The sequence below is a fragment of the Coregonus clupeaformis genome, chromosome 17 (genome assembly GCF_020615455.1).
Source record: "Coregonus clupeaformis isolate EN_2021a chromosome 17, ASM2061545v1, whole genome shotgun sequence".
NCBI classification, from domain to species: domain Eukaryota; kingdom Metazoa; phylum Chordata; class Actinopteri; order Salmoniformes; family Salmonidae; genus Coregonus; species Coregonus clupeaformis.
The window spans coordinates 39,728,335-39,752,216 of NC_059208.1; the positions used below are offsets into that span (position 1 = coordinate 39,728,335).

Below are 23,882 nucleotides of genomic sequence, written 5' to 3' on the forward strand. Positions count from 1 at the left end.
GTAACAAAACAAGCAGTCATTGAGTAGAGAGTCATTGTACCATCTAAACCGCTGTGAAATATATTTTCCATAACCAAAAATATTGTATTTTCAGCTGTTTGAAGCTGGTGTACAAAACCGAAAGTAAAAGACTACATTTGACAGATCTATAACTCACATTTCTGTGTGAATTTGGTCGCGTCTCCCCAAAAAGTTACATATTGTAGCTTTAACTAGTTCATACACATGCAGGGCTCTAAATTAACATTTTTCATTGGTTGCACCGGTGTTCCCAACTTTAAAAAGTTAGGAGCAAAGCATAAAATGTAGGAGCACCAGAAAATTATATTTTTGAAATCGATTGAGATATAGCATATATAAATTCTAGCTACATTTGAAGCTCATTTTGAGCCCTAGAAACTAATATGTAATCCTGTAAATACATTTATTTATTATAAGAAAGTCAAATGTTTATACAAATACCTGTCATTGATATTAAAAAGTCATTTGTGGAATTTTAGGTTTCTACATTATGTAAAAGCTTTATTTTCCTATTGAGATGTATTACATTGAAAATTGTACACGTTGTCAAGTTTGTGATGACGACATGCAAGAGATCTGTCATTCATTGCTATGATCACTGATCTCCTCTCTCTTTCTGTGCCCCCAAATGTTTGGATATACTGGTAAAGTTACCAGGTTGTTAGCTAGCTAGCTAATAAGGTATCAGCCATGACTGAACAAGGTGTAAAACAAATGGTTAACGCCACGTGAATAGTTTTGGAATGGCCCGCTACATGGTTTATGAATGTAAAATGCGAGCCCCCCAATCCTCGACAGGAAGAAAATAACAGCTCTTCGTTCAGTAGTGCTTATAAATGTACCTAAAACCATGAAAAAAATGAACATCTATAATGTGTAAAGCCTACAAAGTTGCCTGGCATTATGTCAGATCGTGACATTGAGTTCAAATACATTTTTAACTGTTAGATGGCCCAGAAAATTAAGAATTGTTTTTAACGCACTGCAAAAATGTGTATGGACCAGAAAGAGGCTCTCTTGTCACTATCTATTGTTCATGCAAGGAGGAATTACTATCTTCAGAGATTTTTTATAATTTATCTGCAAATAATTGTTGTCTGGAGATCAAAAAGCAGTAGTAACAGTATGCAAATCAGGGAGCCAAATGAACGACTTGTTCAAAGATGCGATTCTGTTCCCGACATTCACCAAAAAGATCTGTTTAAAAACAGCCTTTCGTTCGTGAACGATCCATCACTATGTAACACCAGTGTAATAAAGGCATTATCCCCCATCCCCAGGCGCTCCAGTCCCTGCAGTACGTGGACAGTAGCGGTGCGGTGCAGCTGAAGGGCAGGGTGGCCTGCCAGATCAGGAGCCATGAGCTGCTCCTCACAGAGCTACTGTTTGAGAACGACCTGAGCCCCCTGGCCCCTGAGGAGAGCGCCGCCCTGCTGTCCTGTCTGGTCTTTCAACAGAAGACCCAGGTGGAGCCCCACATCACCAACACACTGCAGGAGGTATAGGGGAACTGGGGGAGGGTTGGGTGTAGGGGGAGAGGGGTGGGGATGAGAGTGTGTGAGAATCTCAATAGCATTTCCTTGATTCCTTGGGTCCTCTCTTGTCGAGTTTCTTATCGAAACCCATTGAATGAGAAGATCAGAGGTCCCTCCCCTCTGACCTCATCCAATGGGTTTTGAGAAGGAGGCGAGGAGAGGACGAAAGGAATTTAATGAAATGCAATTGAGTTTCTCCCTGTGTGTGTGTTGGGGTGGTAGAATGTGCTTGGTTGTCTACTGGGGAACGGTTGAGGTTACACTTTTGTGTTTTTGTGTCTGTCCCCTATGTGTTATAGTTGTGAAGGTTGTGCAACTTTTTTTCTCACCCATCTACACACAATACCCCATAATGACAAAGTGAAAACATGTTTTTAGAAATGCTTGCAAATGTATTGAAAATGAAATACAGAAATATACATAAATATTCACACCCCTGAGTGAATGCTTTGTAGAAGCACGTTTGGCGCCGATTATAGCTGTGAGTTTTGCATCATACCGGCTGTATTTCTGTGTTTTGAAAGTTATACCGTGCCTTCGGAAAGTATTTAGACCCCTTGACCACATTTTGTTACGTTACAGCCTTATTCTAAAATGGATTAAATAAAATACTTCCTCAGCAATCTACACACAATACCCCATAATGACAAAGCGAAAACAGGTTTTTAGACATTTTAGCAAATGTATTAAAAATAAAAAACTGAAATACCTTATTTACGTAAGTATTCAGACCTTTTGCTATGAGACTCGAAATTGAGCTCAGGTGCATCCTTTTTCCATTGATCATCCTTGAGATGTTTCTACAATTTGATTGGAGTCCACCTGTGGTAAATTCAATTGATTGGACATGATTTGGAAAGGCACACACCTGTCTATATACAGATCACACAGTTGACAGTGCATGTCAGCAGAAGTTTGGAACCACCAAGACTCTTCCTAGAGCTGGCCACCCGGCCAAACTGAGCAATCGGGGGAGAAGGGCCCCGATGGTCACTCTGACAGAGCTCTAGAGTTCCTCCGTGGAGATGGGAGAACCTTCCAGAAGGACAACCATATCTGCAGTACTCCACCAATCAGGCCTTTATGGTAGAGTGGCCAGTGGAAGCCACTCCTCAGTAAAAGGCACAAGACAGCCTGCTTGGAGTTTGCCAAAAGGCACCTAAAGACTCTCAGACAATGAGAAACAAGATTCTCTGGTCTGTTGACAAGATTTAACTCTTGAAACCTGGCACCGTCCCTACGGTGAAGCATGGTGGTGGCAGCATCATGCTGGGTGATATTCTTCAGCGGCAGGGACTTGGAGACTAGTCAGGATCGACGCAAAGATGAACGGAGCAAAGTACAGAGAGATCCTTGATGAAAACCTGCTCCAGAGCGCTCAGGACCTCCGACTGGGGCGAAGGTTCACCTTCCAACAGGAAAACGACCCTAAGCACACAGCCAAGACAACGCAGGTGTGTCTTCAGGACAAGTCTCTGAATGTCCTTGATTAGCCCAGCCAGAGCCCGGACTTAAACCCGATCTAACATCTATGGAGAGACCTGAAAATAGCTGTGCAGCAACGCTCCCCATCCAACCTGACAGAGCTTGAGAGGATCTGCAGAGAAGAATGGGAGAAACTCACCAAATACAGGTGTGCCAAGCTTGTAGCGTCATACCCAAGAAGACTTGAGGCTGTAATTGCTGCCAAAGGTTCTTCAACAAAGTACTGAGAAAAGGGTCTGAATACTTATGTAAATGTGATATTTCAGTTTGAAGAAATATGTATAAATTAGCAAAAGATTATAACCTATTTTTGCTTTGTCATTATGGGATATTGTGTGTAGATTGATGAGGGGAAAAAACTATTCAATCAATTTTAGAATAAGGCTGTAACCTAACAAAATGTGGAACAAGTCAAGGTGTCTGAATACTTTCCGAAGGCACTGTATATCTTGAAAACTTGATTACTGACATGCAAAAAAATGTGGGACTATGTCAACAATGGACTAATGAAACAAATATCAAAATATAGTTTTTGGGTGGAGTTTTCCTTTAAGTAATACTGCAAAAGATGTGGCAAAGAAATTAACTTTTTGTCCTGAATACAAAGCGTTATGTTTGGGGAAAATCCAACAAAACACATCACTAAGTACCACTTCATATTTTCAAACAGGATGCATGTTTTGGAATATTTTTATTCTGTACATGCATCCTTATTTTCACTCTGTCATTTAGGTTAGTATTGTGGAGTAACTACAATGTTGTTGATCCATCCTCAGTTTTCTCATATCACAACCATTAAACTTTGTAACTGTTTTAAAATCACCATTGGCCCCATGGTGAAATCCCTGAGCAGTATCCTTCCTCTCCAGCAACTGAGTTAGAAAGGACGCCTGTATCTACCAATCGGTGCCCTTCTTTGCGTGGCATTGAAAAACCTCCCTGGTCTTTGTGGTTGAATCTGTGCTTGAAATTCACTACTCGATTGAGGGACCTTTCAGATAATTGTATGTGTGGGGTACAGAGATGGGGTTGTCATAAAAAAATCATGTTAACCACTGTTATTGAACACGGAATGAGTCCATGCAACTTATTATGCAATTTGTTAAGCACATTTTTACTCCTGAACTTATTTAGGCTTGCCATAACTAAGGGGTTGAATACTTAGACCCAAGACATTTTAGTTTTACATTTTGTATTAATTTGAAAATCATTCTACAAACAAAATTCCACTGAAATTATGGCGTATTGTGTGTAGATCTGTGACACAAAATCTAATTTTAATCTATTTTTAATTCAGGCTGTAACACAACAAAATGTGGAAAAAGTAAAGGGGTGTGAATACTTTCAGAAAGCACTGTAACTACACATTTCAATGTGTCATCTGTAATATACAGTGGGGGAAAAAAGTATTTAGTCAGCCACCAATTGTGCAAGTTCTCCCACTTAAAAAGATGAGAGAGGCCTGTAATTTTCATCATAGGTACACGTCAACTATGACAGACAAATTGAGGAAAAAAAATCCAGAAATTATTATTATCGGCAGCCAACGTGCGGAAATCAATCTCATAGTCCGCCACACTGCGGGAGTCTTGGCGAAGCTGGAGTAACTTCCGGGCAGCCTCTCTCCCAGATAATGGAGAAAATTTATTCAAGGCACAGACATGGCGTTCTGCCAAGGTCTGGAATCCGTCCACAAGACCTCGAAGTAACTCCTCGTGTCTCCCAATGGCGGCTCCTTGGGAGGGGATGACGTTGTGGAGCTGGTCCGAGTCTGCTGGGTCAGTCATGGCCAGTTCGTACTATCACGGTTCAGGAGAAGACCCAGATGCAGACAGTTCGAAGTAACAAAAGTTTATTACAACAACAGGGGCAGGCAAGCAACAGGTCAAGGGCAGGCAGAGGTCAGTAATCCAGAGCAGAGTCCGAAAGGTACAGAATGGCAGGCAGGCTCACGGTCAGGCAGAATGGTCAAAACCGGGAAAACTAGAAAACAGGGACTAGAGAGAAAACAGGAGTACGGGTAAAAACGCTGGTAGGCTTGATAAGACAAACTGGCAACAGACAAACAGAAAACACAGGTATACACTACCGTTCAAAAGTTTGGGGTCACTTGGAAATGTCCTTGTTTTCGAAAGAAAAGCAATTTCTTTGTCCATTAAAATAACATAAAATTGATCAGAAATACAGTGTAGACATTGTTAATGTTGTAATGTTAATGTCGACTCCGGGATGCTGACCTTCTAGGCAGAGTTGCAAAGAAAAAGCCATATCTCAGACTGCCCATCTTAATCTTTTCTTTTTATTGGCCAGTCTGAGATATGGCTTTTTCTTTCCAACTCTGCCTAGAAGGTCAGCATCCCGGAGTTGCCTCTTCACTGTTGACGTTGAGACTGGTGTTTTGCGGGTACTATTTAATGAAGCTGCCAGTTGAGGATCTGTGAGGTGCCTGTTTCTCAAACTAGACACTCTAATGTATTTGTCCTCTTGCTGAGTTGTGCACCGGGGCCTCCCACTCCTCTTTCTATTCTGGTTAGAGCCAGTTTGCGCTGTTCTGTGAAGGGAGTAGTACACAGCGTTGTACGAGATCTTCAGTTTCTTGACAATTTCTTGCATGGAATAGCCTTCATTTCTCAGAACAAGAATAGACTGACAAGTTTCAGAAGAAAGTTATTTGTTTCTGGCCATTTTGAGCCTGTAATCGAACCCACGATTGCTGATGCTCTAGATACTCAAGTAGTCTCAAGAAGGCCAGTTTTATTGCTTCTTTAATCAGCACAACAGTTTTCAGCTGTGCTAACATAATTGCAAAAGGGTTTTCTAATGATCAATTAGCCTTTTAAAATGATAAACTTGGATTAGCAAACACAACGTGCCATTGGAACACAGGACTGATGGTTGCTGATAATGGGCCTCTGTACGCCTATGTAGATATTCCATTAAATATCAGCCGTTTCCAGCTACAAAAGCCATTTACAACATTAACAATGGCTACACTGTATTTCTGATCAATTTGATGTTATTGTAATGGACAAAATGTTTTGCTTTTCTTTCAAAAACAAGGACATTTCTAAGTGACCCAAAACTTTTGAACGGTAGTGTATATGCACAGGGGATAATGAGGAAAATGGCCGACACCTGGAGGGGGGTGGAGACAAGCACAAGACAGGTGAAACAGATCAGGGTGTGACAATTTTGTGAAACACAGTGTGATTCTGTAGCAGCTGACAAAGTCACTGCCTTTTGTTTTGACTTCCTACAAGCCTTTCAGGCTGGTGTTTACAGTACACTTGGTGCAGTCTGATTAGTATATAACGGGCCTGACTCCAAGAGGCCAGTTAGACATTTTCTCTGCTTCTATGCTGGATGGTGTCTCCCTGTTGCAGCTTGTATTAAACACAATTGATTTATGATTGACTTTATCTGTGACTGCTCTTCTTTTGTTCACCTGGAAATTCCTATTACAATCATCATCATGTGCAATAGGCCTACAGTGGGGAAAAAAAGTATTTAGTCAGCCACCAATTGTGCAAGTTCTCCCACTTAAAAAGATGAGAGAGGCCTGTAATTTTCATCATAGGTACACGTCAACTATGACAGACAAATTGAGGAAAAAAAATCCAGAAAATCACATTGTAGGATTTTTTATGGATTTATTTGCAAATTATGGTGGAAAATAAGTATTTGGTCACCTACAAACAAGCAAGATTTCTGGCTCTCACAGACCTGTAACTTCTTCTTTAAGAGGCTCCTCTGTCCTCCACTCGTTACCTGTATTAATGGCACCTGTTTGAACTTGTTATCAGTATAAAAGACACCTGTCCACAACCTCAAACAGTCACACTCCAAACTCCACTATGGCCAAGACCAAAGAGCTGTCAAATGACACCAGAAACAAAATTGTAGACCTGCACCAGGCTGGGAAGACTGAATCTGCAATAGGTAAGCAGCTTGGTTTGAAGAAATCAACTGTGGGAGCAATTATTAGGAAATGGAAGACATACAAGACCACTGATAATCTCCCTCGATCTGGGGCTCCACGCAAGATCTCACCCCGTGGGGGTCAAAATGATCACAAGAACGGTGAGCAAAAATCCCAGAACCACACGGGGGGACCTAGTGAATGACCTGCAGAGAGCTGGGACCAAAGTAACAAAGCCTACCATCAGTAACACACTACGCCGCCAGGGACTCAAATCCTGCAGTGCCAGACGTGTCCCCCTGCTTAAGCCAGTACATGTCCAGGCCCGTCTGAAGTTTGCTAGAGTGCATTTGGATGATCCAGAAGAGGATTGGGAGAATGTCATATGGTCAGATGAAACCAAAATAGAACTTTTTTGGTAAAAACTCAACTCGTCGTGTTTGGAGGACAAAGAATGCTGAGTTGCATCCAAAGAACACCATACCTACTGTGAAGCATGGGGGTGGAAACATCATGCTTTGGGGCTGTTTTTCTGCAAAGGGACCAGGACGACTGATCCGTGTAAAGGAAAGAATGAATGGGGCCATGTATCGTGAGATTCTGAGTGAAAACCTCCTTCCATCAGCAAGGGCATTGAAGATGAAACGTGGCTGGGTCTTTCAGCATGACAATGATCCCAAACACACCGCCCGATCAACGAAGGAGTGGCTTCGTAAGAAGCATTTCAAGGTCCTGGAGTGGCCTAGCCAGTCTCCAGATCTCAACCCCCAGATCTCAACCCCATAGAAAATATTTGGAGGGAGTTGAAAGTCCGTGTTGCCCAGCGACAGCCCCAAAACATCACTGCTCTAGAGGAGATCTGCATGGAGGAATGGGCCAAAATACCAGCAACAGTGTGTGAAAACCTTGTGAAGACTTACAGAAAACGTTTGACCTGTGTCATTGCCAACAAAGGGTATATAACAAAGTATTGAGAAACTTTTGTTATTGACCAAATACTTATTTTCCACCATAATTTGCAAATAAATTCATGAAAAATCCTACAATGTGATTTTCTGGAGAAAAAAAATCTCAATTTGTCTGTCATAGTTGACGTGTACCTATGATGAAAATTAAAGGCCTCTCTCATCTTTTTAAGTGGGAGAACTTGCACAATTGGTGGCTGACTAAATACTTTTTTTCCCCACTGTACATGGATGGATGGATGGATATGTTGGCTTCTGGGCTTTAGTAGTACCAGCCTAGCCGTGCTACTGGTGATACACACACACACACACATATACACACGCACACATACACACACTGGTCTGAGCTCAGGCTAGACACACACGGCTGTCTTAGCCCGCAGCAAGGGCGCCACACCTGATACACACTTCCCTGAACACACACACACAGCCATCAGTGTGTGTTGTCGAGCAACCCTGAAACATGGAAGTGCTCTAAAGAAGGCTGAATTAGTGATGGCCGATGCGAGAGCTGTGTCTGGAGTGGTTTATAGGGGAGCCATCCCAGGGGCGAGCAGCACTGAACAGTGAACACAGACAGGGAACACATTTACCAACACAGGTAACAGGGCTCTGAGTGGGACTTCAGATGATGTGCAGCTTAACACTTAACAGAGAGGAGGCTGAGGTTGGAGTGGAGTGGGCAAAGTAGGGCAGATGTGATTGGAAAGTGTTACGTGTTTAAGTGCTCCTTGTATGACTAATCTGTGTCTGTCTGCCTTTGTCTCTGTCCTTCCTCTCTCTCGCTCTCGCTCTCGCTCTCAATCTCCACTCTTCTCTGTCCTTCTCCTTGTATTACCCCACATTTTACCATCACCCATTACTACCTCAACTCTCTTCTTTTTCTTTGTCTCTCTTTCTCTCTTTCTTTCTTTGCCCTTCTCCTTACATTACCCCACTCTGTCTGTGTGCCCCATCCATTACTTTCTTATTTTGCCCTATCTTTCCTTCCCTCTCTCTCGTAGGGTATTGAGAGAGTGCTGGCAGTGGCCCAGCGTATTGGGGAGCTGCAGAGGGACTGTGGGATAACCCAGACAGCTGAAGAATTTGTGGCCCAGTTCAAGTTTGGCCTGATCGAAGTGGTCTACTGCTGGGCCAGAGGCATGGTGAGTGGTATAAGCTAACCGTAATGTTGGACTATTCTTGATTGACCTCATTTCAATCAAAACACTCGTGGAAAATGTTTCCTGGACACAGAATAAGCCTAGTCATGGACTGAATGGCATGTTAAAGTAAAGTGCTTTTTACTCCAGAACTAGGCTTAATCCGTGTCCTGGAAACTGGCCTCTCAAAGCTCTGAAAGCACTGTACTAAACTATACTGCAGCGTTTCCAAAACTAGGTCGCAAGCCCATGTGGGGTCGCCTGATTTGAAAATGGGGTCGCGAGAGAAACTGAAATAAAAATGTAAAAAATCTCGCTGGGTTTATAGAACCGGGGTTACGTCAGTAACCTCCGGTAGCCGCTAGGTGCTGTTGTAATATACAGCGGTTTCTGATTTCTTCATACAAATGTGGCTCTATCTTTTGAACTTTTTAAGCTACAAAATATTGTGAACATTCTCTGAAGATGGTAATTCCTCAGGGCAGGAACAATATAGTGAGGAGAGAGCCTCATTCTGGTCCACGCTAATTTTTTCAGTGCGTTAAGTTGACAATGGTTGGCAACATTTTAGGCTTTACATTAAAGATTTACAATTTTTTCATGATTTTAGGTACATTTCTAAGCATTACTGAACGAAAAGCAGTTTGGGAGCCAAATGAACGGCTCTTTTAGGTGAACGGAGCCAAATGATCCGGCTCACAGAAAATACTCTGAATACCCATCACTATGCAACAGAGCTCAAAGGGGACAATTGCGTCTTAAAAGGGCAATGACATACACTACATTACCAAAAGTATTTGGAAAACTGCTTGTCGAACATCTCATTCCAAAATCATGGGCATTAATATGGAGTTGGTCCCCCCTTTGCTGCTATAACAGCATCCACTCTTCTGCGAAGGCTTTCTACTAGATGTTGGAACATTGCTGCGGGGACTTGCTTCCATTTAGCCACAACCGCATTAGTGAGGTCGGGCACTGATGTTGGGCGATTAGGCTTTGCTCACAGTCGGTGTTCCAATTAGTCCCCAATGTGTTCGATGGGGTTGAGGTCAGGGCTGTCGACAAACCATTTCTGTATGGACCTCACTTTGTGCACGGGGACGTTGTCATGCTGAAACAGGAAAGGGCCTTCCCCAAACTGTTGCCACAAAGAATGTAATTGTATGCTGTAGCGTTAAGATTTCCCTTCAACTAAGGGGCCTAGCCTGAACCATGAAAAACAGCCCAAGACCATTATTCCTCCTCCACCAAACTTTACAGTTGGCACTATGCATTGGGGCAGGTAGCGTTCTCCTGGCATCCGCCAAACCCAGATTTGTCCGTTGGACTGCCAGATAGTGAAGCGTGATTCATCACTCTAGAGAATGCGTTTCCACTGCTCCAGAGTCCAATGGCGGCGAGCTTTACACCCCTCCAGCCAACGCTTGGCATTGCGCATGGTGATCTTAGGCTTGTGTGCGGCTGCTCGGCCATGGAAACCCATTTCATGAAGCTCCCGACGAACAGTTATTGTGCTGACGTTGCTTCCAGAGGCAGTTTGGAACTCGGTAGTGAGTGTTGCAACCGGGGACAGACGATTTTTACGTGCTACGCGCTTCAGCACCCGGCAGTCCCGTTCTGTGAGCTTGTGTGGCCTACCACTTCGTGGCTGAGTCGTTGTTGCTCCTAGACGTTTCCACTTCACAATAACAGCACTTACAGTTGACCTGGGCAGATCTAGCAGGGCAGAAATTTGACAACCTGACTTGTTGGAAAGGTGGCATCCTGTGACGGTGCCATGTTGAAAGTCACTGAGCTCTTCAGTAAGGCCATTCTACTGCCATTGTTTGTCTACGGAGATTGCATGGCTGTGTGCTCGATTTTATACACCTGTCAGCAACGGGTGTGGCTGAAATAGCCGAATCCAGGGGTGTCCACATACTTTTCTATATATAGTGTACTTTGTAATAAAACAAATTATTATAATAATTAGTAATTATTTATATAGTCATAATAAAATAATAATAGTTAATAATAATAACAATCAGGATGTTGTGTCCAATGGGGTAAATGCTTCAGCATATGTACATTTTATAGCCACTATGCTACAGGTGATAATGCTTATTGCTAATAGCACATCTGATAATAGACCATGCATAGACTATATGCATGGTCCAATATGCTAAAATAATTTTTACCAATACATTTTGGGGCTTTTAAAAAGTCACCAGAACTGATCTTCTCAGTCCTTCTATATAAAAATTATCCCGGGAGGACTGAAATTTGCCGAACTCACAGTTCAATAAATTTACAAAATGATCTCTAAAAAGCATGATGGTCATTTCTTACATGAAAGGGGAGGTTAACTTGGCCCCAGACAATCGATCTGAGATTGACTTAAGTATCAGTCATGGGATTTGTTTTTGCTTTAACCCCTGCTTTCACCACCCTGTGAAATTCATCATAATTTATTTTATCTGTAGCCTAATAAACTGCATGGTTTCCCGAGTCGTAGTGGTAGGACCACACACAATGTCATCGAGTGACTCCAAGTTTACTTCGATACGATGGTTATTATATCAATATTTGTGCATGAAGGCGTTTCCACCGCCATTTCTCACATAATTAATTTTACTGACATAAAAACATCCCACCATGTCGAACGAACAAATTATCTGTCGACATTTATGACACTTCCTGTTTCCATGACAGCTGTCGTGATTTTTTTTCTACGGTAGGACTTTACTCACATAAAAACTGGATGGAAACGTGATTACTGATGATGTTATTTTCTACACAGAAGCTCATACAAAATTATTGCCTGATGATCTTCTGAACTTCCTAATACCTTTCTGATTTCAGTCACTTCAAACCATACTTCCTTCAGGTTTAAATACTGTCAAAACTACTATTAGACTGATTACATCACTTTTTTTACATGGTGGGGTTGCAATTTTTATTTTTTTATATAAAAATGGGGTTGCGGCCCAAAAAAGTTTGGGAACCCCTGCTGTACTTTATCTCAAGTTTAAACTAACTGGTATCCCTACTTCCTGTCCTAGCCTGTACTTCATTTAAAAAGAGACACATTCTCTTTTACAGGCGAGCAGGGGCGGTGTGTTCAATAGGGCGATATGGGCGACGCACTGCCAAACGGGAAAAGGAAGGGATTTTTTTTCTAATCAATTATATCACGGCAACAGTAGTTATCAGTGTTGTAATCTAGACGTCTGATCTGCCACAGTGCCACTAAATGTCCAATCAGGCTAAAGTCGTGCTTCAAATGCCCCCCTTTTTGGGGCGATTTCAGTCAGGTTGAAAATCGCCCAGAAGTCTGTCATAGACTCCCATGTAAAATCTATTTTTTTCAAATATCAGAGCTTTCAATACAATCTCTATGGGTTTCTGAGGGCTTGCACTTACGCGCTTTCGTCATACGTAACATAACCATGAACGTAACTAAGAAAAGAGCGGGTAGCAGCGTCAATCAATTCACTATTACTGTCAAAATGGCTAGGCTTCAGTGCAACTCGATTGTGTCTTTGAAAGAAGTTCCTTTTTGTCGGCGAACAAATGAAGATAAATTGGCAACGAAACAATTAGGACCTCCCAGACCAAATTTAATAATTCAACAGGTTTCTACTAAAGGGGGAAGTCCTACACCCGAGGATTTTCCAAAAATTGGTACGAACGAAAAACCTGGCTAGCAGGCTGCGATGTAGCTAATGCAGTCTTCTGCTACCCCCCTGCTTACTCTTTCACCCTGAAGGCGGCACGGCAGACAGCACCGCTTGGACAGCGACTGGTGTGTAACGGACATGCACCATCTTTCAGGAAAGATTAAGAAACATGAGCTGTCAAAGACCCACATGGATAGCTGTTTGAGATTGTCTGCTTTGGGGAGAGTGAACATTCCCACTCAACTGGATGAGGGATACAGGCTAGCTGTCCGCCGCCACAACGATGAGGTTAGTGTTGATAATCACAAGTTTACTGGAGAACTGAAACTGACAAGGCTGACAAGATAGGACCCTTTTGTCCATTGTTATTGGATAGGAACATAACTTATAACCAGCTCCTGACCTAAATAGATCTTAGCACAACATTTTACTCAACATATCATATTCCATATTCACTATAACAAATATATTTACTACGACATTAGCAAGAACCGCCACATCCTCAGCCGGCTAATCCAGTGTGTGAAGTTTTGCGGAGTGTTTGAGTTAGCTTTGCGAGGCAAAGATGAAACTGAGGGCTCCACCAACCCTGGTAAGCCAACACTTTTGAGATCAGTCAATAAATGCTTCTGGTATTGACTTATATGCTGCCCCTGTCTTCATGTTGTTGCTGGACATATCTTTTTTTAAAATGTGTGTAGGTCACCTAAATCATCAGAAAAATTGCCCCCCCTGAGAATTTTTTCAGGAGCCGCCACTGCAGGCGAGACCAAGAAGGCAGCAGTCCTGTACTCAACTCTGTAAATTAACTTGTGTACTTTCCTATTTCCTGCCCCAGCCATTTGCAGAGATTGCGCAGTTAACAGACGTCCAGGAGGGCACAGTGGTGCGCTGCATCCAGAGACTAGACGAGGTACTGAAGGAGGTGCGCCAGGCGGCCCGCATCGTGGGAGACTCGGTCCTGGGCAGCAAGATGGAGAAGGCCTCCCTGGCCATTCGCAGAGATATCGTGTTCACCGCTTCGCTCTACACACACTGAGATGGGGAGGGAGGGAGGGGAGGGGAGGGGAGGGGAGAGAAGCAAGGGAAGAGGGAGGGTGTAGATAGTGTTTGTATAGTAGGTAAAAGAGTGTGCCGAGGGAAGGAAGGAGGGAGTGGAGAGAGAGAGAGAGGGAGGATGTAGGTACTGTATTGTAGGTGAGAGAGTGCCAAGGTGCCTGAGCCAAGTCCGAAGCTCGATCAGTGTGTGAGCATAGTGGAAGAGAGGGTGAGTGTGTGAGGGAGGGATCTGTGTGTGCGCGCGCGTGTTTACGTGCGAGTATGTATGGTTATACTATTGTTTACGTGAGTCCTAATTAAATACATGGAAAGGGAATGCTCTTAAACAAATCAGACCAAAGTAGTAATGATAGATATGAATGAACTTATTTGTAATTTTTTTGTACAGTAATAAAATCCACTGTAGACTACCATTTTAGAGTGCTTTTTTCAGCTATTGTCCCCGAAGGTGTCCTGTGATTGTCTGAGTAAGTGCCTGTATGCATGAGTCTGACATTGGTTTAAACCTTATGACACTGTTAACTACTGCTCTTACTGTATACTGTAGGAACAAAAATCTGTACATATCCTATTCTGTAAAACATAATGTAATTTACAGTCAACTATCTAACCTTGATCAAAATCCTTACCAGTTCTAGACTCATGTTCATGTCCAGCAAAGTGTTGCATGTCATGACAGCAAGATGATTCTCAAAACTTCGTACAGCATCCACAGGGATAAAGAGTTGTCAGCATAGCATAAAAAGTATTCAAATCCAATATCGGTCGCCTCTTTAAAAATATTGTGTCGGGTTTACCAGCTCAGTGGCATATGTATTTTCCAGTCTCGGCTGTCTCTTTAAGACAACGATAGCTTTGTGTCTGATTAATTCAATGTAACGAGAGATGCATTGGAGAAACCTATTTTCTGCTGTTACTGTGGATGTACCAGCTACAGAGAGAGTGTGAAACCTGGACATTTCTTTCCCAATTGGTCATTATCATCGGATAGTCCAATTGGCAGTTATCATATAATAAAGTTATAACGTGATACCGTTATTATAGGCCACGGATGTGGAGATAAAAAAATATGGATTTAAATTAGCTGGAAATTAAGTCTCCATAATTTCATAATTTTTCCGTGAGAGGATTTACCAAAAGTCGTATTGGAGAAATAAGAATATTTACATTAAATTGTTTGGAGGGGAGTTTTATTCTGACTGCACGAAATGTCGGAAAAACAAGGTAAGCTTTTTTTCTGTTGTTCTGTTGCGTCTTTTATGTCACCACTGTAATTGATAATTGAGCCAATTATTCTCCTCCCCCGCTGTCTATTCTCTCCGTTGAATTGTGATAAATGTGTACATTTGGGATAATTGTTTGGATATAGGTTGTTTTGGTGGTGCACAACTAACAATTGGCTACTTGGTGACGCATGATATCTGTTTCCATCTTCTCAATTTTCACCTCCCCATGTCAACATCTCCGACAAACTCATCCTTCTATTTATCTGCATGCGCTGCATCTGTAGTCCGCTATGTTTTTTATTCCCAATAAGCTACTCCCTATTTAATCGCCTATACATGCACATTTATGTAAATAACTACAATGAAATATGGTTTTGCGCGCGTTTGTTTCCCTGCGTGTGGGCGGATATGCGTGCGTGTGTACAGTGTATCAGGGTGAATTAACGAGTGTGTGTGTGCGCGTGCGTGATGTTCACATAAAAAAATGCAGCACAATAATTTGCTTCATTTCTCTCTTTTAACTCCTCTGGATTCACTGTATCCTAGGAGGTTACCAAGGTAAGCGCCATGCTACTGAGTGAGATGCCTCCTTCATTCTGTATGAAAGCCTATAGCACAGAAAACAGGTTTCGGTTGGAAAAGCCCTGTATAGAGGCCTACAGTGCATGTTCATGGCATGCTCACATCACCTCAATGAATGAAGTTTATAGGCTATATAGCCTTATCACGTGTTGGACACAAACACACAGCTGAGGTTTTGTTTTATGTATCAGAATAGACAGAATATTGTAATCCAGTATGGATGATAAAACATGCCAGATATAATTGGTATTTTTCATTATGGAGAGATGGCAACAGATATAGGACTATTCCCCCTCAAAGGAATCAGTCTATCTTAATTATAGACACCCAAAGAAATCCTATCATGATTTGCCTATAGATCTACAACAGATATTTGGAATTATCAAATAATATATGTTCTTTGATGGTTTTAGATCACCATTACACTACTGAGTAGCATGGTATCTGGTATGTGCCATAGTTGTGAATGGGCCTTTAATTCAAACAGCCAATTAAAGGCTACATTAGTGCATATTGAATAGGAGTATATTTGGATCATGAACTAGTCATGTAGCACTTATCCCTCATTCATCCACTATAACCCCGCCTTTTCTTCACTGTTGTCCTCTCTCCTTTTCCCATTTGACTATCTCTCCCATTGTGTCCTATTAATCAGATGTCCCTGTTTCTCATTCAGTCCCTGTTATGTGCCCTTGAAAGGTGTCCCTCCTGCTGTGTCAGGATCCCATCCCCCTTCTAATGTGTCTGAGTGGTCTTATTCTGGCGGTTGTGACAGTGTTAGTAGGTTATGTAATGGTGTGTGTATCCCCAAGCACAACTCTCTGTGTTTCTCTCTGTCTGCCTCATCAACTGCCGAATAGGCTAGTCAGCATGCTGTGTATTGCTATACTGTACAAAGTCAACCTGGCTACTGTGTGAACGTGGTGCTTTTTGTTTATCTTTGTGTGTGAAATGTATTCAACATTTTCCCACTCTACATACATCCGTGTGGTTTACATACCAGTAGGTGACAAATCTATTATAGTGCTTGTATTGTGTAAGCGGTGACCAAAATGTCAGAGTGATGGCTAGTTAGATAACATTTCTGCCTACTCTTTTCTCTCTTTTCTCTCTCTCTCTGTCTCTCTCTCTCTCACACATTTATTTTTCTCTCTCATTTCTTTCCATCTCTTCCTCTCTCAGGTCTGGAGGACTGCAATCGCCAGGCCATGTCCCAACCCATGCAGCAAATGCAGCCCCCTCCATACCTCCCCTCCCAGGACCCTAACATGGGCCAACAACACTCCAACATGCAACACTCCAACATGCAGCACCCCAACATGACCCCTCCGCCCGGCTGTGGCCCCCAGCCCAACTACCCCCCTCCACCCCCGCCCCCTGGCTCCGATGGCTACCAGGAGACCCAGTTCCACAATGGCTCCAACGGACACTCAGGCGCCCCACAGGGCTACACAGTCCAGACCCAGGGCCCGGGAGGGGGGGTCCCACACGCCCCTGTGGGGTATTTTCAACCAGGATACCCTCTCCAGCTGCAGCCCTGCACAGCCTATGTTCCTGTCTACCCCATGGCGTCGGTGAGTCAGTGTCTTCAACTACGATAGCAGTAATCGTTCGAACACAAGACATTTTCCATTGAGGCATGATATGTAATACGTCATTGCATTGCAAAGCATTTTGTGTTTGCCGAAAAGAGAACGAAGCATACGAGGGTGATATGCTCATCTGAATCTTTAGAAAACCGGTGCTGGGTGGGGAAAAATATACAAGAAGGTATAATGCTGCTCCCCAGTGCTTTACTTCTGGACCGTGATACATTCTGTAAGGGATAATCAACGAGTGGCTATAGGGAAATAATGCACGCTCTACAATGCCCTTCAAGCCAATCAGAAACAAGTATTCAACAATGCCATGGTACATATTTGTGTATCATTATGTTGCAGTAGTAAAGCACTGGGGAGCAGGCCTTTCTTTTCTTAATCGAATGGAGAATGAGTCACCCACACAGCCAATTTCCATTGATTCTTAGATTAAGGCTGTGGAAAGTAAACATTGGTTTGCTCCTCTTGAGGGGTACAGAGAAATCCAAAAGGCTTTTCCAAGGTCAGTGGCCATAAAGAGATCAAGCATCTCAGTAAGAGTACTGGTTTTGGATCAGTTTTGCCTTTTAGATCCCAATGAATAAGATTACATAGATCAGCACTCCTACTCTAAGATGCTTGATACATCTCTCTCTCTCTCTCTCTCTCTCTCTCTCTCTCTCTCTCTCTCTCTCTCTCTCTCTCTCTCTCTCTCTCTCTCTCTCTCTCTCTCTCTCTCTCTCTCTCTCTCTCTCTCTCTCTCTCTCTCTCTCTCTCTCTCTCTCTCTCTCTCTCTCTCTCTCTCTCTCTCTCTCTCTCTCTCTCTCTCTCTCTCTCTCTCTCTCTCTCTCTCTCTCTCTCTCTCTCTCTCTCTCTCTCTCTCTCTCTCTCTCTCTCTCTCTCTCTCTCTCTCTCTCTCTCTCTCTCTCTCTCTCTCTCTCTCTCTCTCTCTCTCTCTCTCTCTCTCTCTCTCTCTCTCTCTCTCTCTCTCTCTCTCTCTCTCTCTCTCTCTCTCTCTCTCTCTCTCTCTCTCTCTCTCTCTCTCTCTCTCTCTCTCTCTCTCTCTCTCTCTCTCTCTCTCTCTCTCTCTCTCTCTCTCTCTCTCTCTCTCTCTCTCTCTCTCTCTCTCTCTCTCTCAGGGACAGCCCTACCAGGGGATGCCCCAGGGCCAGATGGGCATGCAGATGCCCCATGGCATCGCCCTGATGGAGCCCCGGCGCCAGCCTCACGACTACCTGCCCATCGCTGTGTTCACCACCGTCTGCTGCTTCTGGCCCACAGGAATCATAGCCATCATCAAGGCAGTACAGGTTGGTATTAGGCTAGCACAGAATTGTCTGCACAGGATGTTTGTTAGCTAGCCAGTCATCTTTAGAGAAATTATTGATTATTTTGTTGTATCTCTGTGCATTACTTTACATTTACGTCATTTAGCAGACGCTCTTATCCAGAGCGACTTACAAACCCTATAGCCAGTGGGATAACCACTTTACAAATGTTCTTTTTTTTTTTTTTTAGGGGGGGGTAGAAGGATTACTTTATCCTATCCCAGGTATTCCTTAAAGAGGTGGGGTTTCAAATGTCTCCGGAAGGTGGTGAGTGACTCCGCTGTCCTGGCGTCGTGAGGGAGCTTGTTCCACCATTGGGGTGCCAGAGCAGCGAACAGTTTTGACTGGGCTGAGCGGGAACTATGCTTCCGCAGAGGAAGGGGAGCCAGCAGGCCAGAGGTGGATGAACGCAATGCCCTCGTTTGGGTGTAGGGACTGATCAGAGCCTGAAGGTACGGAGGTGCCAATTTCCTCACAGCTCCATAGGCAAGCACCATGGACTTGTAACAGATGCGAGCTTCAACTGGAAGCCAGTGGAGTGTGCGGAGGAGCGGGGTGACGTGAGAGAACTTGGGAAGGTTGAACACCAGACGGGCTGCGGCATTCTGGATGAGTTGTAGGGGTTTAATGGCACAGGCAGGGAGCCCAGCCAACAGCGAGTTGCAGTAATCCAGACGGGAGATGACAAGTGCCTGGATTAGGACCTGTGCCGCTTCCTGTGTAAGGCAGGGTCGTACTCTCAGAATGTTGTAGAGCATGAACCTGCAGGATCGGGTCACCGCCTTGATGTTAGCGGAGAACGACAGGGTGTTGTCCAGGGTCACGCCAAGGCTCTTCGCACTCTGGGAGGAGGACACAACGGAGTTGTCAACCGTGATGGCGAGATCATGGAACGGGCAGTCCTTCCCCGGGAGGAAGAGCAGCTCCGTCTTGCCAAGGTTCAGCTTGAGGTGGTGATCCGTCATCCATACTGATATGTCTGCCAGACATGCAGAGATGCGATTCGCCACCTGGTTATCAGAAGGGGGAAAGGAGAAGATTAGTTGTGTATCGTCAGCGTAGCAATGATAGGAGAGGCCATGTGAGGATGTGACAGAGCCAAGTGACTTGGTGTATAGCGAGAATAGGAGAGGGCCTAGAACTGAGCCCTGGGGGACACCAGTGGTGAGAGCACGTGGTGCGGAGACAGCTTCTCGCCACGCCACTTGGTAGGAGCGACCGGTCAGGTAGGACACAATCCAAGAGTGAGCCGCGCCGGAGATGCCCAGCTCGGAGAGGGTGGAGAGGAGGATCTGATGGTTCACAGTATCAAAGGCAGCAGACAGGTCTAGAAGGACAAGAGCAGAGGAGAGAGAGTTAGCTTTAGCAGTGCGGAGAGCCTCCGTGACACAGAGAAGAGCAGTCTCAGTTGAATGACCAGTCCTGAAACCTGACTGGTTTGGATCAAGAAGGTCATTCTGAGAGAGATAGCAAGAGAGTTGGCTAAAGACGGCACGCTCAATAGTTTTGGAAAGAAAAGAAAGAAGGGATACTGGTCTGTAGTTGTTGACATCAGAGGGATCAAGTGTTGGTTTTTTGAGAAGGGGTGCAACTCTCGCTCTCTTGAAGACGGAAGGGACATAGCCAGCGGTCAAGGATGAGTTGATCAGCGAGGTGAGGTAGGGGAGAAGGTCACCGGAGATGGTCTGGAGAAGAGAGGAGGGGATGGGGTCAAGCGGGCAGGTTGTTGGGCGGCCTGTAGTCACAAGTCGCAAGATTTTATCTGGAGAGAGAGGGGAGAAAGAAGTCAAAGCATAGGGTAGGGCAGTGTGAGCAGGACCAGCAGTGTCATTAGACTTAACAAACGAGGATCGGATGTCGTCAACCTTCTTTTCAAAGTGGTTGACGAAGTCATCCACAGAGAGGGGGGGAAGGAGGATTCAGCAGGGAGGAGAATGTGGCAAAGAGCTTCCTAGGGTTAGAGGCAGATGCTTGGAATTTAGAGTGGTAGAAAGTGGCCTTAGCAGCAGAAACAGATGAAGAAAATGTAGAGAGGAGGGAGTGAAAAGATGCCAGGTCCGCAGGGAGTCTAGTTTTCTTCCATTTCCGCTCAGCTGCCCGGAGCTCTGTTCTGTGAGCTCGCAATGAGTCATCAAGCCACGGAGCTGGAGGGGAGGACCGAGCCGGCCGGGAGGATAGGGGACACAGAGAGTCAAAGGATGCAGAAAGGGAGGAGAGGAGGGTTGAGGAGGCAGAATCAGGAGATTGGAGGGAGAAGGAGTGAGCAGAGGGAAGAGATGATAGGATGGAAGAGGAGAGAGTAGTGGGAGAGAGAGAGCGAAGGTTGTGGCGGCGCATTACCATCTGTGTAGGGGCAGAGTGAGTAGTGTTGGAGGAGAGCGAGAGAGAAAAGGATACAAAGTAGTGGTCGGAGACATGGAGGGGAGTTGCAGTGAGATTAGTAGAAGAGCAGCATTACAATATTATGTTTCTTGTTTATATGCTGGCTTTGTTGGTTAGCCTACAACAGTCTATATTATGTAATTGCAGCATTGTTTACACAGGCTAAAATTGATTTTTGCTTTGGGCTTCCTTCCGATTTGTTTGAGTTGAGCTAAGCTGACAAGGCATAGATAGCCCTGCAAACTTGGGGCTTTAACCATTATTATGGTTGATTAATTTGAAGGCTGAATAAACAGTTTTTTTACATTTTGTGTGAGTATGCGCTGTTTTCAACACCACTCTCTCCCTCTCTCAACTAAATTCAGTTAAAGGTTCATTATCGGCATGAAATACATTATATATATATGGCCAAGCACTCCAAAAACCATAGTTTGTGAGGGGGAAAAAACATTCTCTCTCTCTCTCTCTTCCTCCCTCCCTCAGGTGCGTACGGCGGTGGCCAGGGGGGACATGGTGACGGCAGAGATAGCTTCCCGCGAGGCGCGTAACTTCTCCTTCATCAGCCTGGCGGTGGGCATTGCCTCCATCGTCCTGTGTACCATCCTCACCGTGGTAGTCATCATCGCCTCCCAACACCATGACGATGACTGGGAACCCTAATACATAACGCAGAGTGGCATCATGGGATATGTCGTTTTGGGTGGAGATTGAAGAATAAGGGCACTGAAATTCAATCTCTGAAACTGGTATGTTATATTGGGGGATATATATATGTGTATATGTGTGTATGTATATATATATATGTGTGTGTATATATATATATATACAGTGAGGGAAAAAAGTATTTGATCCCCTGCTGATTTTGTACGTTTGCCCACTGACAAAGAAATGATCAGTCTATAATTTTAATGGTAGGTTTATTTGAACAGTGAGAGACAGAATAACAACAAAATAATCCTGAAAAATACATGTCAAAAATGCTATAAATTGATTTGCATTTTAATGAGGGAAATAAGTATTTGACCCCCTCTCAATCAGAAAGATTTCTGGCTCCCAGGTGTCTTTTATACAGGTAACGAGCGGAGATTAGGAGCACACTCAAAGGGAGTGCTCCTAATCTCAGCTTGTTACCTGTATAAAAGACACCTGTCCACAGAAGCAATCAATCAATCTGATTCCAAACTCTCCACCAGACGCTTTTATCCAAAGCGACTTACAGTCATGCGTGCATACATTTTTTGTGTATGGGTGGTCCCGGGGATCGAACCCACTACCTTGGCGTTACAAGCGCCGTGCTCTACCAGCTGAGCACTCCAAGGATGTCAGGGACAAGATTGTAGACCTACACAAGGCTGGAATGGGCTACAAGACCATCGCCAAGCAGCTTGGTGAGAAGGTGACAACAGTTGGTGCGATTATTCGCAAATGGAAGAAACACAAAAGAACTGTCAATCTCCCTCTGCCTGGGGCTCCATGCAAGATCTCACCTCGTGGAGTTGCAATGATCATGAGAACAGTGAGGAATCAGCCCAGAACTACACGGGAGGATCTTGTCAATGATCTCAAGGCAGCTGGGACCATAGTCACCAAGAAAACAATTGGTAACACACTACTCCGTGAAGGACTGAAATCCTTCAGCGCCCGCAAGGTCCCCCTGCTCAAGAAAGCACATATACAGGCCCGTCTGAAGTTTGCCAATGAACATCTGAATGATTCAGAGGAGAACTGGGTGAAAGTGTTGTGGTCAGATGAGACCAAAATGGTGCTTTTTGGCATCAACTCAACTCACCGTGTTTGGAGGAGGAGGAATGCTGCCTATGACCCCAAGAACACCATCCCCACCGTCAAACATGGTGGTGGAAACATTATGCTTTGGGGGTGTATTTCTGCTAAGGGGACAGGACAACTTCACCGCATCAAAGGGACGATGGACGGGGCCATGTACCGTCAAATCTTGGGTGAGAACCTCCTTCCCTCAGCCAGGGCATTGAAAATGGGTCGTGGATGGGTATTCCAGCATGACAATGACCCAAAACACAAGGCCAAAGCAACAAAGGAGTGGCTCAAGAAGAAGCACATTAAGGTCCTGGAGTGGCCTAGCCAGTCTCCAGACCTTAATCCCATAGAAAATCTGTGGAGGGAGCTGAAGGTTCGAGTTGCCAAACGTCAGCCTCGAAACCTTAATGACTTGGAGAAGATCTGCAAAGAGGAGTGGGACAAAATCCCTCCTGAGATGTGTGCAAACCTGGTGGCCAACTACAAGAAACGTCTGACCTCTGTGATTGCCAACAAGGGTTTTGCCACCAAGTACTAAGTCATGTTTTGGAGAGGGGTCAAATACTTATTTCCCTCATTAAAATGCAAATCAATTCATAACATTTTTGACATGCATTTTTCTGGATTTTTTTGTTGTTATTCTGTCTCTCACTGTTCAAATAAACCTACCATTAAAATTATAGACTGATCATTTCTTTGTCAGTGGGCAAACGTACAAAATCAGCAGGGGATCAAATACCTTTTTCCCTCACTGTATGCACCCTGTGTACTGTATATACAGTTCTGACCTGACCTACTGACTACTAACGGGTTGAGAACCAATCACAGTAATATTCAATAGCCAAAACAAATAGGTACACATTATGGGCCAGTATTACTTACCTGCGCTCCATAGCACTTATGGGGGAAAACAATACACAGAGGCATTAAAGGGCAATTCCACCACTTTTCAACCTCATTTTCATTATCTACAGCACAATACCAGTGTCTACATATGTGAAAATGGCGCATGACATCATCAAAAGTTAAAAAACAAAAACGAACTGTGATTTTCAACAAATATGAGATTCGCAGTGATGTGGGAAGTAAGAAAATACCCTCCCTCTGGCTAGAAACTCGTTGCAGGTTTTGAAAATTACAGTTTTTCTTACTTTTAATCCTGCCTTGTGATGTATGAAAAAAATGTATGCACTCACTAACTCTAAGTCGCTCTGGATAAGAGCGTC

General features: G+C 44.0%; 2 protein-coding genes across 4 annotated transcripts in view; both read left to right on the plus strand.

Annotated features, from left to right (window-relative positions):
- Nucleotides 1–14,195, plus strand: part of LOC121585755 (helicase SKI2W-like) — a 52,638-nt gene extending 38,443 nt beyond the window's left edge. Inside the window, 3 exon segments of the mRNA XM_045226571.1 lie at nt 1,302–1,520; nt 8,930–9,070; nt 13,565–14,195. Coding sequence (XP_045082506.1) covers nt 1,302–1,520; nt 8,930–9,070; nt 13,565–13,765 — 561 coding nt within the window. The 3' untranslated portion in view covers nt 13,766–14,195.
- On the plus strand, nt 13,933–21,702 carry LOC121586359 (proline-rich transmembrane protein 1). 3 transcript variants are annotated; one of them, XM_041902981.1, is made up of 5 exons: nt 13,933–13,993; nt 15,558–15,569; nt 16,776–17,167; nt 18,310–18,480; nt 21,364–21,702. In XM_041902981.1, exons 3-5 carry the CDS (start codon nt 16,802–16,804, stop codon nt 21,538–21,540), a joined length of 714 nt encoding a protein of 237 aa, XP_041758915.1. In that variant the 5' UTR covers nt 13,933–13,993; nt 15,558–15,569; nt 16,776–16,801; the 3' UTR covers nt 21,541–21,702. The 3 variants fall into 3 exon arrangements, with proteins under 3 accessions (XP_041758915.1, XP_041758913.1, XP_041758914.1); XM_041902979.1 differs by lacking the exon at nt 13,933–13,993 and adding an exon at nt 14,251–15,009; XM_041902980.1 differs by lacking the exons at nt 13,933–13,993; nt 15,558–15,569 and adding an exon at nt 14,251–15,009.
- The last annotated feature ends 2,180 nt before the right edge of the window (nt 21,703–23,882 follow it).

What these genes read in the sequence shown, in the direction of transcription:
- LOC121586359 (XM_041902979.1), top strand. An exon ending in CTGTCTACCCCATGGCGTCG is followed by an intron (nt 17,168 to 18,309) that starts GTGAGTCAGTGT and finishes TCTCTCTCTCAG; the next exon opens with GGACAGCCCTACCAGGGGAT. An exon ending in CCATCATCAAGGCAGTACAG is followed by an intron (nt 18,481 to 21,363) that starts GTTGGTATTAGG and finishes TCCCTCCCTCAG; the next exon opens with GTGCGTACGGCGGTGGCCAG.